At 47.7% G+C, this 15,225-nt stretch overlaps 1 protein-coding gene across 6 annotated transcripts in view; it reads right to left on the bottom strand.

The window, feature by feature from the left end:
• DNM1 (dynamin 1) overlaps positions 1-15,225 on the bottom strand; it is a 72,605-nt gene that overhangs the window by 19,595 nt on the left and 37,785 nt on the right. For 4 of the 6 annotated variants that reach the window (XM_075578584.1, XM_075578580.1, XM_075578579.1 and 1 more), the window contains exons 13-17: positions 15,108-15,159; positions 13,532-13,543; positions 9,915-10,028; positions 800-909; positions 73-184 (exon numbers count right to left, since the gene is read on the bottom strand). In XM_075578584.1, coding sequence (XP_075434699.1) covers positions 73-184; positions 800-909; positions 9,915-10,028; positions 13,532-13,543; positions 15,108-15,159 — 400 coding nt within the window. The remainder of the gene's footprint in view (positions 1-72; positions 185-799; positions 910-9,914; positions 10,029-13,531; positions 13,544-15,107; positions 15,160-15,225) is intronic. The other 2 variants (XM_075578583.1, XM_075578581.1) reach the window with 1 other exon arrangement.

Here is a 15,225-nt window from a genome sequence, read left to right on the forward strand (position 1 = left end):
TACCCGGTATCTCAGTGTGAGGGTATCGTTAAGTTTCCTTTGACATTTTGGTGATGCTCATCTTGTACGTACCCCGACCCTCTCGGGGTAAACTCCAGCACGCAGGAACGAGGCCTTCCAGCTGTCCACCTCTTCCTGAGTCTCACAGGCCAACTCCAGCTGACGGTAATCCTTATAAACGTTCCTACAGACCCAGGAGACACCAACAATCCATGTCATTCGGCACACACCACTTCAATGCTTGTGCACCAGGGGTGGGCAACTCCAGCCTCCCAGGGCCACCAACAGGTCAGCTTTTCTGCTTCAGCACAGGTGGCTTAAACGGGCCCAGTCGTAGACTGTTGGGGGCCCTTGAGGACTGGAGTTGCCCACTCCTGATATACACCCTACAGCGCATGCCCCTACAGCACACGCCCCTACAGCGCACGCCCCTACAGCGCACGCACCTACAGCGCACGCCACTACAGCGCACGCCACTACAGCGCACGCCACTACAGCGCACGCACACATCCACAAACAGAAACCAACTGCACACGATAGACTTTGTACACACAGTGCTGAGGCAGGAGGCCCTACATACTTACCCACGCCTAAAACACCCGAAATACACACACCTCTCACGTGAATGGCCGTTAATAAGTAATAATAGTGAGCGCACCCCATAATCTGCAATACACTCTCCTTAAAAAGACAAATAATACGCCGCTACCATACACCCACACACTGCAGCCCCTAACACACTCCCCTCCCCCCATCTTTCGGTAATGAAGCCCCCCTCGCACTCTCCTCCCGCACCCACCTTTGCTCGGTGTTGAACAGGGCAAAGATATGCTTGCTGGACATGAAGCTCTTCTCAATGTCCCTCAGCTTCAAATTGTCTAAGGGCAGCATATACTTTTTCTCCTTCTCCTGCAGGGACAAAGGGAGGAGTGTGTCACCCGGGGACAGTGACAGCCGAGAGGCAGAAACCTAGTGCTACAATCCTACTGCCCGCTGCTGCGCTGATACATACAGTACTGCCCGCTCCCCTCCTGCGCTGATACATACAGTACTGCCCGCTCCCCTCCTGCGCTGATAAATACAGTACTGCCCGCTCCTCTCCTGCGCTGATAAATACAGTACTGCCCGCTCCTCTCCTGCGCTGATAAATACAGTACTGCCCGCTCCTCTCCTGCGCTGATAAATACAGTACTGCCCGCTCCTCTCCTGCGCTGATACATACAGTACTGCCCGCTCCCCTCCTGCGCTGATAAATACAGTACTGCCCGCTCCTCTCCTGCGCTGATAAATACAGTACTGCCCGCTCCTCTCCTGCGCTGATAAATACAGTACTGCCCGCTCCTCTCCTGTGTGATAAATACAGTACTGCCCGCTCCTCTCCTGCGCTGATAAATACAGTACTGCCCGCTCCCCTCCTGCGCTGATAAATACAGTACTGCCCGCTCCCCTCCTGCGCTGATAAATACAGTACTGCCCGCTCCTCTCCTGCGCTGATAAATACAGTACTGCCCGCTCCTCTCCTGCGCTGATAAATACAGTACTGCCCGCTCCTCTCCTGCGCTGATAAATACAGTACTGCCCGCTCCTCTCCTGCGCTGATAAATACAGTACTGCCCGCTCCTCTCCTGCGCTGATAAATACAGTACTGCCCGCTCCTCTCCTGCGCTGATACATACAGTACTGCCCGCTCCTCTCCTGCGCTGATACATACAGTACTGCCCGCTCCTCTCCTGCGCTGATAAATACAGTACTGCCCGCTCCCCTCCTGCGCTGATAAATACAGTACTGCCCGCTCCTCTCCTGCGCTGATACATACAGTACTGCCCGCTCCTCTCCTGCGCTGATACATACAGTACTGCCCGCTCCTCTCCTGCGCTGATAAATACAGTACTGCCCGCTCCTCTCCTGCGCTGATACATACAGTACTGTCCGCTCCTCTCCTGCGCTGATAAATACAGTACTGCCCGCTCCTCTCCTGCGCTGATACATACAGTACTGCCCGCTCCCCTCCTGTGCTGATAAATACAGTACTGCCCGCTCCTCTCCTGCGCTGATACATACAGTACTGCCCGCTCCTCTCCTGCGCTGATAAATACAGTACTGCCCGCTCCTCTCCTGCGCTGATACATACAGTACTGCCCGCTCCTCTCCTGCGCTGATAAATACAGTACTGCCCGCTCCTCTCCTGCGCTGATACATACAGTACTGCCCGCTCCCCTCCTGCGCTGATAAATACAGTACTGCCCGCTCCCCTCCTGCGCTGATAAATACAGTACTGCCCGCTCCTCTCCTGTGCTGATACATACAGTACTGCCCGCTCCCCTCCTGCGCTGATACATACAGTACTGCCCGCTCCCCTCCTGCGCTGATACATACAGTACTGCCCGCTCCCCTCCTGCGCTGATACATACAGTACTGCCGCTCCTCTCCTGTGCTGATACATACAGTACTGCCCGCTCCTCTCCTGATAAATACAGTTCTGCCCGCTCCTCTCCTGCGCTGATAAATACAGTACTGCCCGCTCCTCTCCTGTGCTGATAAATACAGTACTGCCCGCTCCTCTCCTGCGCTAATAAATACAGTACTGCCCGCTCCTCTCCTGCGCTGATACATACAGTACTGCCCGCTCCTCTCCTGCGCTGATAAATACAGTACTGCCCGCGCCTCTCCTGCGCTGATAAATACAGTACTGCCCGCTCCCCTCCTGATACATACAGTACTGCCCGCTCCTCTCCTGCGCTGATAAATACTGTGCTGCCCGCTCCTCTCCTGCGCTGATATATACAGTACTGCCCGCTCCCCTCCTGCGCTGATACATACATTACTGCCCGCTCCCCTCCTGCGCTGATACATACAGTACTGCCCGCTCCTCTCCTGCGCTGATACATACTGTGCTGCCCGCTCCTCTCCTGCGCTGATATATACAGTACTGCCCGCTCCTCTCCTGCGCTGATACATACAGTACTGCCCGCTCCCCTTCTGCGCTGATAAATACAGTACTGCTCGCTCCTCTCCTGCGCTGATACATACAGTACTGCCCGCTCCTCTCCTGTGCTGATACATACAATACTGCCCGCTCCCCTCCTGCGCTGATAAATACAGTACTGCCCGCTCCTCTCCTGCGCTGATACATACAGTACTGCCCGCTCCTCTCCTGTGCTGATACATACAGTACTGCCCGCTCCCCTCCTGCGCTGATAAATACAGTACTGCCCGCTCCTCTCCTGCGCTGATAAATACAGTACTGCCCGCTGCCCTCCTGCGCTGATACATACAGTACTGCCCGCTCCTCTCCTGTGCTGATACATACAGTACTGCCCGCTCCCCTCCTGCGCTGATAAATACAGTACTGCCCGCTCCTCTCCTGCGCTGATAAATACAGTACTGCCCGCTCCTCTCCTGCGCTGATAAATACAGTACTGCCCGCTTCTCTCCTGCGCTGATACATACAGTACTGCCCGCTCCTCTCCTGCGCTGATAAATACAGTACTGCCCGCTCCGCTCCTGCGCTGATACATACATTACTGCCCGCTCTTCTCCTGCGCTGATACATACAGTACTGCCCGCTCCCCTCCTGCGCTGATACATACAGTACTGCCCGCTCCTCTGCTGTGCTGATAAATACTGTACTGCCCGCTCCCCTCCTGTGCTGATAAATACAGTACTGCCCGCTCCTCTCCTGCGCGGATAAATACTGTACTGCCCGCTCCCCTCCTGCGCTGATAAATACAGTACTGCCCGCTCCTCTCCTGCACTGATAAATACAGTACTGCCCGCTCCTCTCCTGCGCGGATACATACAGTACTGCCCGCTCCTCTCCTGTGCTGATACATACAGTACTGCCCACTCCTCTCCTGCGCTGATACATACAGTACTGCCCGCTCCTCTCCTGCGCTGATACATACAGTACTGCCCGCTCCTCTCCTGATAAATACAGTACTGCCCGCTCCCCTCCTGTGCTGATAAATACAGTACTGCCCGCTCCTCTCCTGCACTGATAAATACGGTACTGCCCACTCCTCTCCTGCGCTGATACATACAGTACTGCACGCTCCTCTCCTGCGCTGATAAATACAGTACTTCCCGCTCCTCTCCTGCGCTGATAAATACAGTACTGCCCGCTCCTCTCCTGCGCTGATACATACAGTACTGCCCGCTCCTATCCTGTGCTGATACATACAGTACTGCCCGCTCCTCTCCTGCGCTGATACATACAGTACTACCCGCTTCTCTCCTGCGCTGATAAATACAGTACTGCCCGCTCCTCTCCTGCGCTGATACATACAGTACTGCCCGCTCCTCTCCTGCGCTGATAAATACAGTACTGCCCGCTCCTCTCCTGCGCTGATACATACAGTACTGCCCGCTCCTCTCCTGCGCTGATACATACAGTACTGCCCGCTCCTCTCCTGCGCTGATACATACAGTACTGCCCGCTCCTCTCCTGCGCTGATACATACAGTACTGCCGCTCCTCTCCTGCGCTGATACATACAGTACTGCCGCTCCTCTCCTGCTCTGATACATACAGTACTTCCCGCTCCTCTCCTGTGCTGATAAATACAGTACTGCCCGCTCCTCTCCTGCGCTGATAAATACAGTACTGCCCGCTCCTCTCCTGCGCTGATACATACAGTTCTGCCCGCTCTTCTCCTGCGCTGATACATACAGTACTGCCCGCTCCTCTCCTGCGCTGATAAATACAGTACTGCCCGCTCCTCTCCTGCGCTGATACATACAGTACTGCCCGCTCCCCTCCTGCGCTGATACATACAGTACTGCCCGCTCCTCTCCTGCGCTGATAAATACAGTACTGCCCGCTCCTCTCCTGCGCTGATACATACAGTACTGCCCGCTCCTCTCCTGCGCTGATACATACAGTTCTGCCCGCTCCTCTCCTGCGCTGATACATGTATCAGCGCAGGAGAGGAGCGGACAGTACTGTATTTACAGCACAGGAAATGAGAGGTATGTGTGCCTAATGCATCTGTATGGGATAAGGGGATGGGAAGTATGTGTGTCTGATGTATCTGTATGGGATAAGGAATGGGAAGTATGTGTGCCTGATGCATCTTTATGGGATAAGGAATGGGAAGTATGTGTGCCTGATGCATCTGTATTGGATAAGGGGATGGGAGGTATGTGTGCCTGATGCATTTGTATGGGATAAGGGGATGGGAGGTATGTGTGCCTGATGTATCTGTATGGGATAAGGGGATGGGAGGTATGTGTGCCTGATGTATCTGTATGGGGTGAGGGGATGAGTGGTATGTGTGCCTAATGTATCTGTATGGGATAAGGGGATGGGACGTATGTGTGCCTGATGTATCTGTATGGGAAAAGGGGATGGGAGGTATGTGTGGCTGATGTATTTGTAGTAATAGGGGAATGAGAGGCATGTGTGTCTGGTGTATTTGTAGTAATAAAGGGGTGACAGGTATGTGTGCCTGATGCATCTGTAATTGATTACCCATGGAGACTGTGATGGCAGATACAACAGATTTGCTCAAAAAAAGGTTGGACATCTTTTGAGAAGGGAAAAGGGAGACCAAAAAGCGCTCCATTGATTGGATGGGTCTTTTGCCACATTAAAGTGCCCTTTTAATCATTTTTTTGTCCTGGGTTCTTCCTGCTCCGTTTGTGCTGGTGCGCTTTTTGGTCTCCCTTTTCCCTGAGTAGCTGCACAGCCTGCCTGCCTGCCCTACCAGGATGTGAGTACTTGTATATTTTTCAAGGGAACCTGCCAATGAGACTGATGGTGAGTGGGTTGCACCACACACCACCTGTCTTCAGGAGGATAGTACCCATTATATGACACAATAGGTACTATATCAATTGTTAGTACCCTGGTACAGTGGTCTGGCTTGTTATCATTTTGAGATATACCTGCATTTGAGCTATTTTCCATATCTTTTGAGAAGGGAAAGGTATACAGGGATATACCAAATAAGTATACATGTGAAGGATGTTGAATCCGATTGCCAATTCTTGGAGTCAGGAAGGAATGTATTTTGCCCCTTATGATATGTCACTGGGGGTTTGTGTTTGCCTTCCTCTGGATCAATATACTGTAAGTACGGATATAGGGTGAATCACTCAGCGGCGCATTGTGGCTCTGCGGGTCGCGGGCCGCTCTGTAGGGGGCTGAAGGAGTTAATGTATAGGAATGAAATGTGAGTACAGACCAAGAGGCACAGATGGAAAAAGCAGCTCAGGATTAGTGACCCTGCCACGTGTTTCTAATTACTGGCCGTGGCAAATCTCCAGGAAGAGCAGAGATCCAGGGCTTCCAACCTACAGCAGAGCTGCAGAGCATCCTGTCCCATGGGAGGATATCCGAGCCCCCTCACAGCCAGACCCCGGCAGCGCGTCGGGGGGGGGGGGGGGGTTAGGGCGCAGTACCCTGAATTTCTGCATTGATTCACTGTCTGGGTTTGAGACAGGAGGGAAAAAAAAAAAAGTCTCGAGGAAGCGTGTCGCGTATATATAATAAACGCCTGGCCCTTCCCTCAACACCGCCAGCACTGAAGAGGTTAATGCCGCCTGGGTAGTGATCTCCGGGGCTCATTCTGTATGTGCCGATAGCGGCCAAGCAACTTAAACGGGGAAATGCGTCAGAAAAACGCTCTATCGGCTGCCCCAGCGCATAGACAATCAGCCCGAGTCCTGTTTACATTACTAATAGTTTGCGCTTGTTTGAGAGGGCGGACATCTTTAAAATACCCAGTCACTTGCATTGTAGTACGCTTTTTCTTTCAATATATATATATATATATATATTTTTTTATATATATATATATATATAACGTGTGTGTACATACAGTACGTGTTTATATATATACACACACACACACACACACGCACTTCCTCAGGGAAGGTCCTCTTGCTGGGACCGAAACGTTGGAGTGTGTGTGCTTTTTTGTGTTTGAATACACTTATTTGATTGATTTATCTCTGCGTGCTGCGCAGTGATTTCCATGTTGGCGGGGAACGCAGTATTGTTTATATTATGCCTATGCAGCGAGCACCGGGCCATATTGTTTCTATTGGAGTGCCAGCTGGTTTATTTTGTGTGTGTATATATATATATACATACACAGTGCACGTGTATGTATGTATATGTGTGTACAGTATGTACAGTAGTGCCGCACTCATACGGCGGGTTCCGTTCCAGGCCGCCGACGTAACGCGAGCCCTACGGTGCTGTATTGTACCTTTGAAATCAGAGATGCAGAGCTGCAAACTGACTGTTTCACTGACAAATGGCATCTGACCAGGAGTTGCGCACGCGCTAAAACTGTTGTTTAGTGACAGCCGGATACTTTGCTGCTGAGCGCATCATGCCGAAATCCGCTGAAAAAACGGAACAAGCGCCGAACCTAATGAATATGGGTATACATTGGGAAACGCTGTATGAGCGGATCGCCACAAAGCGGGACCCTACTGTATGTATATGTATGTGTTTGTGTGTGTATGTTCAGTATGTATATATGTATATGTGTGTGTACAGTATGTATGTATACGTGTGTGTTTATACAGTATGTATGTATACGTGTGTGTGCGTGTGTGTTTATACAGTATGTATGTATACATATGTATGTGTGTTTATACAATATGTATGTATGTACATGTGTGTGTATGTACAGTGTGTGTGATTATACAGTATGTATATATGTGTGTGTGTGTGTGTTTATACATTATGTATGTATATACTGTATGTGTGTGTATGTACAGTATGTATACATGTGTGTGTGTGTGTTTATACATTATATATATATATATTTATATATATGTGTGTGTGTGTGTGTGTGTTTATACAATATGTATATATACTGTATGTGTGTATGTACAGTATGTATACATGTGTTTGTGTGTGTTTATACAGTATGTATGCATGTATACATGTGTGTGTGTGTTTATACAGTGTGTGTGTGTGTGTGTTTATACAGTGTATATGTGTTTATACAGTGTGTGTGTGTGTGTGTGTGTGTGTGTGTGTGTGTGTGTGTGTGTGTGTGTGTGTGTGTGTGTGTGTGTGTGTGTGTGTGTGTGTGTGTGTGTGTGTGTGTGTGTGTGTGTGTGTGTGTGTGTGTTTGTTGTGCAGAGGGCAAGCAAGGAGAATGCACTCTGAGAAGTGGAGGTTTTATTCAGAAGGGAGTTACTGTAGAAAGGAAATTCCAGGGAGGAGAATTCCAGATGTTCCAGTGATTGTGGGTACGGCAGTAACTGGAAGTAATGTATGTGTCAGCATTTTCGGGGGCTGGCTTGTGGGAGACCCCGCTTAAACCCAAAATTCTCGTGACTTTGAGCAGAATAGTTTGGGGAACTACTTATCGAGGGGGAAAAAAAGAGGCATTGTAAGCAAAAGTAGCACAATTTGTTTGAATTCTCATTTTGCCATCACGTATAATATACTAATCCTGGTACCAGTGAAATGACACATACTGACTGACACAGTATTATACAAATATGTACAAATAGCATTGGTTTGCGTCTCCCACAGAGCAATAACCACAATGAAGGCAGAGAAATGAATGAGTTTGCTCAGGGTAGCGATTTGCCTTGAGTTTGAATGCTCCATAGGAGCGGTCGGTAAAATAACAATGAAATAAATGCCTGTCCTTTTCTATCTACAGTCGGCATGGGAAATTAAGGGATTGCAAATGTAATACCAAAGCGTGTCGCTGTCAGGGGCAGGAACACAGCGCAGAGAAGCAGAGGGGTTCCATAAAATCAAATGATCACACCGAAAAGCATAGCAAAATTATTCCATGCCTGCCTTGCTAATTGTACCTTTTTTTGCCATAGGGCAGGGGGCGGCTAACTGCAGTCCTCACGGGCCACCAACAGGTCAGGTTTTCAGGATATCACTGCTTCAGCACAGGTGGCTCAATCGGACCCTGCTTCAGCACAGATGGCTCAATCAGTCCCTGGTTCAGCCACTGATTGAGCCACCTGTGCTGAAGCAGGGATGTCCTGAAAACCCGACCTGTTGGCCATCCAAGCCATAGGGGCTGCCACACATTGCTTATGAAGGGGTTAATATACATTGCTGTAGGTGCCAAAATCAGATTGTAAGCTCTCTGGGGCAGGGATTCATGAACGCTTGTACTATGTACATCTATGTCAGTGTTTTTGAACAGGGGTACTGTGGGCACCCCTAAAGGGTTCCCTGTAAGTTTATACCAAATATAGAAGAATTTACAATGCGTCTGATCTCAGACACACGATTAGGGGCCTATTCTCTAAGCTCCGAAGTGTGTCAATCCACTTCTAAAGTGCACTTTACACTTTTAGTGTAAGCCCTTCTGGCATGTCCAATCCGTGTCAAAAAGGCTTTTAGAAGCGGTGTCACTCCAGGTCTCCCAATCCAATTGGTTTGTCAAAAAACTTCCAACAGGCATTTTTTTTTTTAATGACAACTGCAATTCTCGTAGCTCGGGTATGCAAACCGCTTCTAAAAACTCTGTCTTTTCACGCCGCCACAAGGCTGGTTAAATTGGTATTGTATTGCGAGTTAAATCCAGTGTCTGAACTATGGGTTTGCCTGAGAGAGCAGAACCCATAAATCAGACTGGGGATGGCGTTAGCACCAGCTCAGGCCATTCTGCGTCGGAAACGCGCACAATCCGTGCGGTGTGGCGGTTAAACTGCGCGGTTTGTCCCTTTTTGGAGAAGCGGTTTAGAAGAAGCGGTTTGCAATAGAGAATGGTTTTTTTTCCCTCACATTTCATTCCGCTCGTTCTGAACGCGCCAACCCGCGCCGTTTGTCAATGCCAACTTCGGAGCTACTAGAATCGGCCGCTTACAGAGGGTTGAGGTTCCTCCGAAGTTCCCACTATAATTATAGGGTTCCTTCACCAAAAATCAGTTGGAAACCACTGGCCGGTGTGTACGGATCTGCCCAGGCCTTACCTCATCATCCTTGTACCAGGACAGGTTCTCCGCAGTCAGGACAAACCAATACTCCTTGGAACCTCCTTTCATAATCCCAATGTTGTTGATGGTCAGCCACCCCTTCCGAATGACCTGTCCGACAGAGGGTGGGATGTTACTGGTGGGGTCACACTGAGTCACAGAGCACAGACGCGGTCCCTTACATGTCGGTCATATTTGTGTCTGCAGATGGTTGTGGTTATATTAGCAAATATTCCATATTTGAAAAAAAAAACACACATTGCAATAAATATATCCCAATATTTGTGCAACTGGTAACTCATCTCTTAATGCCTTCTCTTGCTCCATGTAACTGTCGCCTGTCTAACTGTCTTTGCTTAAGGTTCCTGTAAAAACACCGCAGGCGAAGCCCATCCATTTTTAGGGTACCCCTGCCTGCATTATTTGTGCAGTAACACAGTTCTACGTACAATCCCTGTACGGAACAGTAACTATTATGGGCTGGGAAGGGAAGATGAAAAGGACCCCTAGTCCCATCTGTCTGTGGACATCACACTGTGATGAGGTCACAGGAGGAAAAGCAAAGCGAGATAGATGACGGGGTGAGAATGTCTCCCATTTGCCGGAAGGTGACAGAGCCGTTAATATGAGGCGGCATGCACACGCTGCAGACAAGAGCCCAGAAAGCGCACACCACAAAAACACCACACCCGCCATCTTGTACCGTGCCAGTCCAAGCCAGGTGATGGGAACCAACAGGGCCCAGACAGCTTTGATTAACACCACTGCCAGAGAGGCCTCCAACGCAAATCATGCCCTCCTGCAGTTAAACACTTGCACCACTGCTTCTGCTAGTGCAGTCCGGCCAAACCCTGTGTTCCCATCCCTGTAACTCGAACGCCAGTCCTGAGCAGCAGCAGAAAATGGAAGCAAAGCAGATAAGGCGGATGGAAGAGCAGCTCAATTTCTGCAAGAGGTTCTACTCCGGACCTGTTATAGTGATATCACTCGCACGCAGGCAGTCTGACCCTTCTTCAATGTGCTGTAGAGCTACTTCCCTGTGCTGGAGAAGATCTTAGTCCCATTGAATCGCGCTGATCCATTCTCCAGTATGGAATTGGGGTCTCTGTGTCTTATACATATAGATCAGGGGTGGCCAACTTCAGTCCTCAAGGGCCACCAACAGGTCAGGTTTTAAGGACATCCCTGCTTCAGGAAAGGTGGCTCAATCAGTGGTCCAGTCAACGACTGCACCACCTGTGCTGAAGCGGGGATATCCTTAAAACCTGACCTGTTGGAGGCCCTTGAGGACTGCAGTTGGCCCCCCGATATAGATTCTACTGGGAAGCAGATTTCCCTTTTACAGCTTCATATGTTACATTGTTCCACTGGATCATCTGATTCTGATTGCAGGGACAGGGGAAAAAACTAGAGTGTTAGCTCTCTGGGGCAGGGATTGAAAGCTATTATACACAGCATCTACCATGCCGATGGATTTGGTCTATGGGGGAAATCACAGTGAACGTATAGAAAATGAGACACCCCAACCAGAACAATCCCTAGTAATTCTGATTAGATGGTGATCCTGTGCCTATACCTGCCAGAGAGCAGAGCAGCGGCCCGACACTGCAGTGATGTCTCAGGCCCGCTCCGAAGCCTGGCTTCTCTCCACACTTGTCCATCCCATTGGAATGGTTATTCCTTAAGCTGGGAGACTGTCCCAAGCCAGCTGCAACTCATACTGATGCTAGCAAAAGGTTATCCCATCCCATGTGCAGGGCTGGAGTAAAACTCTCCCACACCAAGCTTATAGCAGGAAAGGGACAAGAGGAGGGGGCGTATGAGGACACACAGGGAAGGGGGGCTTGGGAACAGGGCGATGGTGCATCTGGGGTCCCGCAGAATATGCTGAGATAATAGTGCCCATTTCCATGGCCTTTCTGCCTATGTGACAAGTGTCTACATGTAATGAATATTACACTGCTATGTGATAATGCGATGTGTGTTACATTGCTATGTGATATATATATATATATATATATATATATATATATATATATATATATATTACACTCCTATGTGATAATGTGATGTATATTACACTGCTCTGTGATAATGTGATGTGTGTTACACTGCTATGTGATAATGTGATGTGTGTTACACTCGTATGTGATAGTGTGATGTATGTTACACTGCTATGTGACAATGAGGTGTATATTATACACTGCTCTGTGATAATGTGATGTATATTACACTGCTATGTGATAATGTGATGTATGTTACACTGCTATGTGATAATGTGATGTATATTACACTGCTATGTGATAATGTGATGTATATTACACTGCTATGTGATAATGTGATGTGTGTTACACTGCTATGTGATAATGTGATGTGTGTTACACTGCTATGTGATAATGTGATGTATATTACACTGCTATGTGATAATGTGATGTATATTACACTGCTATGTGATAATGTGATGTGTGTTACACTGCTATGTGATAATGTGATGTATATTACACTGCTATGTGATAATGTGATGTGTGTTACACTGCTATGTGATAATGTGATGTATATTACACTGCTATGTGATAATGTGATGTATATTACACTGCTATGTGATAATGTGATGTGTGTTACACTGCTATGTGATAATGTGATGTATATTACACTGCTATGTGATAATGTGATGTATATTACACTGCTATGTGATAATGTGATGTGTGTTACACTGCTATGTGATAATGTGATGTGTGTTACACTCCTATGTGATAATGTGATGTATGTTACACTGCTATGCGACAATGAGGTGTATATTATACACTGCTCTGTGATAATGAGGTGTATATTACACTGCTATGTGATAATGAGGTGTATATTACACTGCTATGTGATAATGTGATGTATTTAACAATGCTATAGATTCTGTACATGTCTACATGCAAAATATACTACAAAGCTATGTGATAAGTGTTCACATGTGATGGATATAACAATGCTATGTTATATAGAATGTGTTTACATGCAGTGTATATCACAATGCTATGTTATATAGAATGTGTTCACATGCAGTGTATATCACAATGCTATGTTATATAGAATGTGTTTACATGCAGTGTATAGAACAAAGCTATGTTATATAGAATGTGTTTACATGTGATGGATATAACAATGCTATGTTATATAGAATGTGTTCACATGCAGTGTATATAACAATGCTATGTTATATAGAATGTGTTCACATGCAGTGTATATAACAAAGCTATGTTTTTAGTGTAGCACAGCTATATTTTCCTTACTGCAAAAATATATATTTATTAATGTTTTTGCTGTAGCTACGAGTTTTCCTATGGTTATTTTTACTAATGCAAGTTGTATTTTAATTTTAGATACAATTTTCTGTTTTTTTTTTATTTTTTGCATTTTTTATTTTACCAAAAGTACATTATTATTATTAGAATTTTTGAATACCAAAGCATTAATGATTAATGATGCTTTCATTGACATGTTAATGCTTGAGGTCACTGGCATGCTTGGAACACGCCCACGCGAGCCAGTGGTTGGGTCTGGGTGAAGCTGCCCACCGATGCACCGTCACCCCTCGTGGGCACACCCGCTGCCGGACTACTCACCAGGATTTCATCCTGCACAGGGTAACCATAGCAACAGCAGCGGAGTGGAGAGAGAGAGGAGCACAAGAAAAGGGGTATTTATTACTAGCAGAGCGGGTGCAGAACCAGCTATGAGGAGCTCCGAATCCCACAGCCTGCGCATGGCATGCCGTCCCGGGTCTCACACGCGCCTCTCACGCACACTCGCCAAGCCTGCGGTCCCCGATGCTGCACGTTAAATGGCCGCTGAGTAATGACATGGAAGAAGCACCCCCCTCTCCCCCCCCCCCAACACCATACCTGCCAACTGACTCCAGGGGCCGTGTGATAATGATCCAGACCTGACTTTCTTTAGAGCTCACTCTTATTATGTCAGAGCTGCCAACAGGTGGGAATACAAAACCAGGACGGGATCATTATCACGCTGACCTGGAGTTGGGTATGCCACCGGGCGTTATGTTTACAACTGTTTAGAACGTTTCTCCCCTTTTCTTAAAGGCAGTGCCACGCCTTTTATTTATTTTTAATAGAAAAACAGGCTCAAAATGTATGGGGAAAAAAACAATAATGGGCCATATTTACCAAACTGTGCTACGGCTCATTCACACTCAGTAAATATGACCCTGTGTTTCTACCCAACAAAAGCCACGCCAAAAAAAAGAACTCAAATAACATCATTGGGATCGTGGTCTTTTCTTCCCAAGCTTCTGCGTTTGTGACTTGTGAGGTCACTGAAGAGGGGATAACAAATTAAAGTGATAAAGACACTCAAGGTTTGATCCCTTGTATGATTGCAATAAACAAATGAACAGTATGGGACATAAGGGTATGTGAGAGAAATAGAAGTAAAGTCCCCAAGAGAACCAATAATACCTGAAGGGCAAGAAAAAAGGCTAAAATAACCTAGATCAAGCCCTCAATTGGGATGGTTTCTGGACTCACAATAAGTATTCAATAATTAATAATACTCACAAATCCCCCTTTCCAGTGTCCTATAGAGGCGTGCAGCCTGGTAGAGAGATGCTGGTCTCTGGAAGCAAATAGGAAAAAGAGAGAAAACCAGCGCACTGCAAAAGTGGGTCCCAAGCAAATGAATAGTAAAAATCTTCTTTATTTAATCCATCTGAAAGTGGAGGTTAACACCCTCCTACGCGTTTCGTGTAGTAGGTACTCCTTGATAAAGTGTATGTTTACACGAAACGCATAGGAGGGTGTTAACCTCCACTTTTTGATAGATTAAATAAAGAAGATTTTTACCATTCATTTGCTTGGGACCCACTTTTGCAGTGCGCTGGTTTTCTCTCTTTTTCCTATTCACTGAAGAGGGGGAAGGTTTAGATCCCAGATCTGTCTGTCAGTGAGGAGAAAAGGCAGGGTTGTGCTGCTCAATCAGATGCAGAAGCCGCCAGTGACATCACAGATTCAAGAGAAGAGCACAGTGGTGTCACCAGGTGCCCATGTGCAAGTCATATCACAGCTGACGTATCTCCTCTCCGCCCACTGGGATCCATGGTGTGGATGTAGCATGCAGGCTGTGATTGGCTGGGCTCCAGGGAGCGAGGACCCGATTGGTTGTAGCTCCGGCTCCTGCACTCACCTGGTTTCCGGAAGCCTTCTTCTTGCTCGTTTGGCTGCTCCTTTGTTGAGCGCTGCAATAAAGAGCACAGGACACGGGGACCAGTCACCTCCCCATACAGCTCCTCCAAGGCTTGGGT

This window comes from Ascaphus truei, chromosome 21 (genome assembly GCF_040206685.1).
Source record: "Ascaphus truei isolate aAscTru1 chromosome 21, aAscTru1.hap1, whole genome shotgun sequence".
NCBI classification, from domain to species: domain Eukaryota; kingdom Metazoa; phylum Chordata; class Amphibia; order Anura; family Ascaphidae; genus Ascaphus; species Ascaphus truei.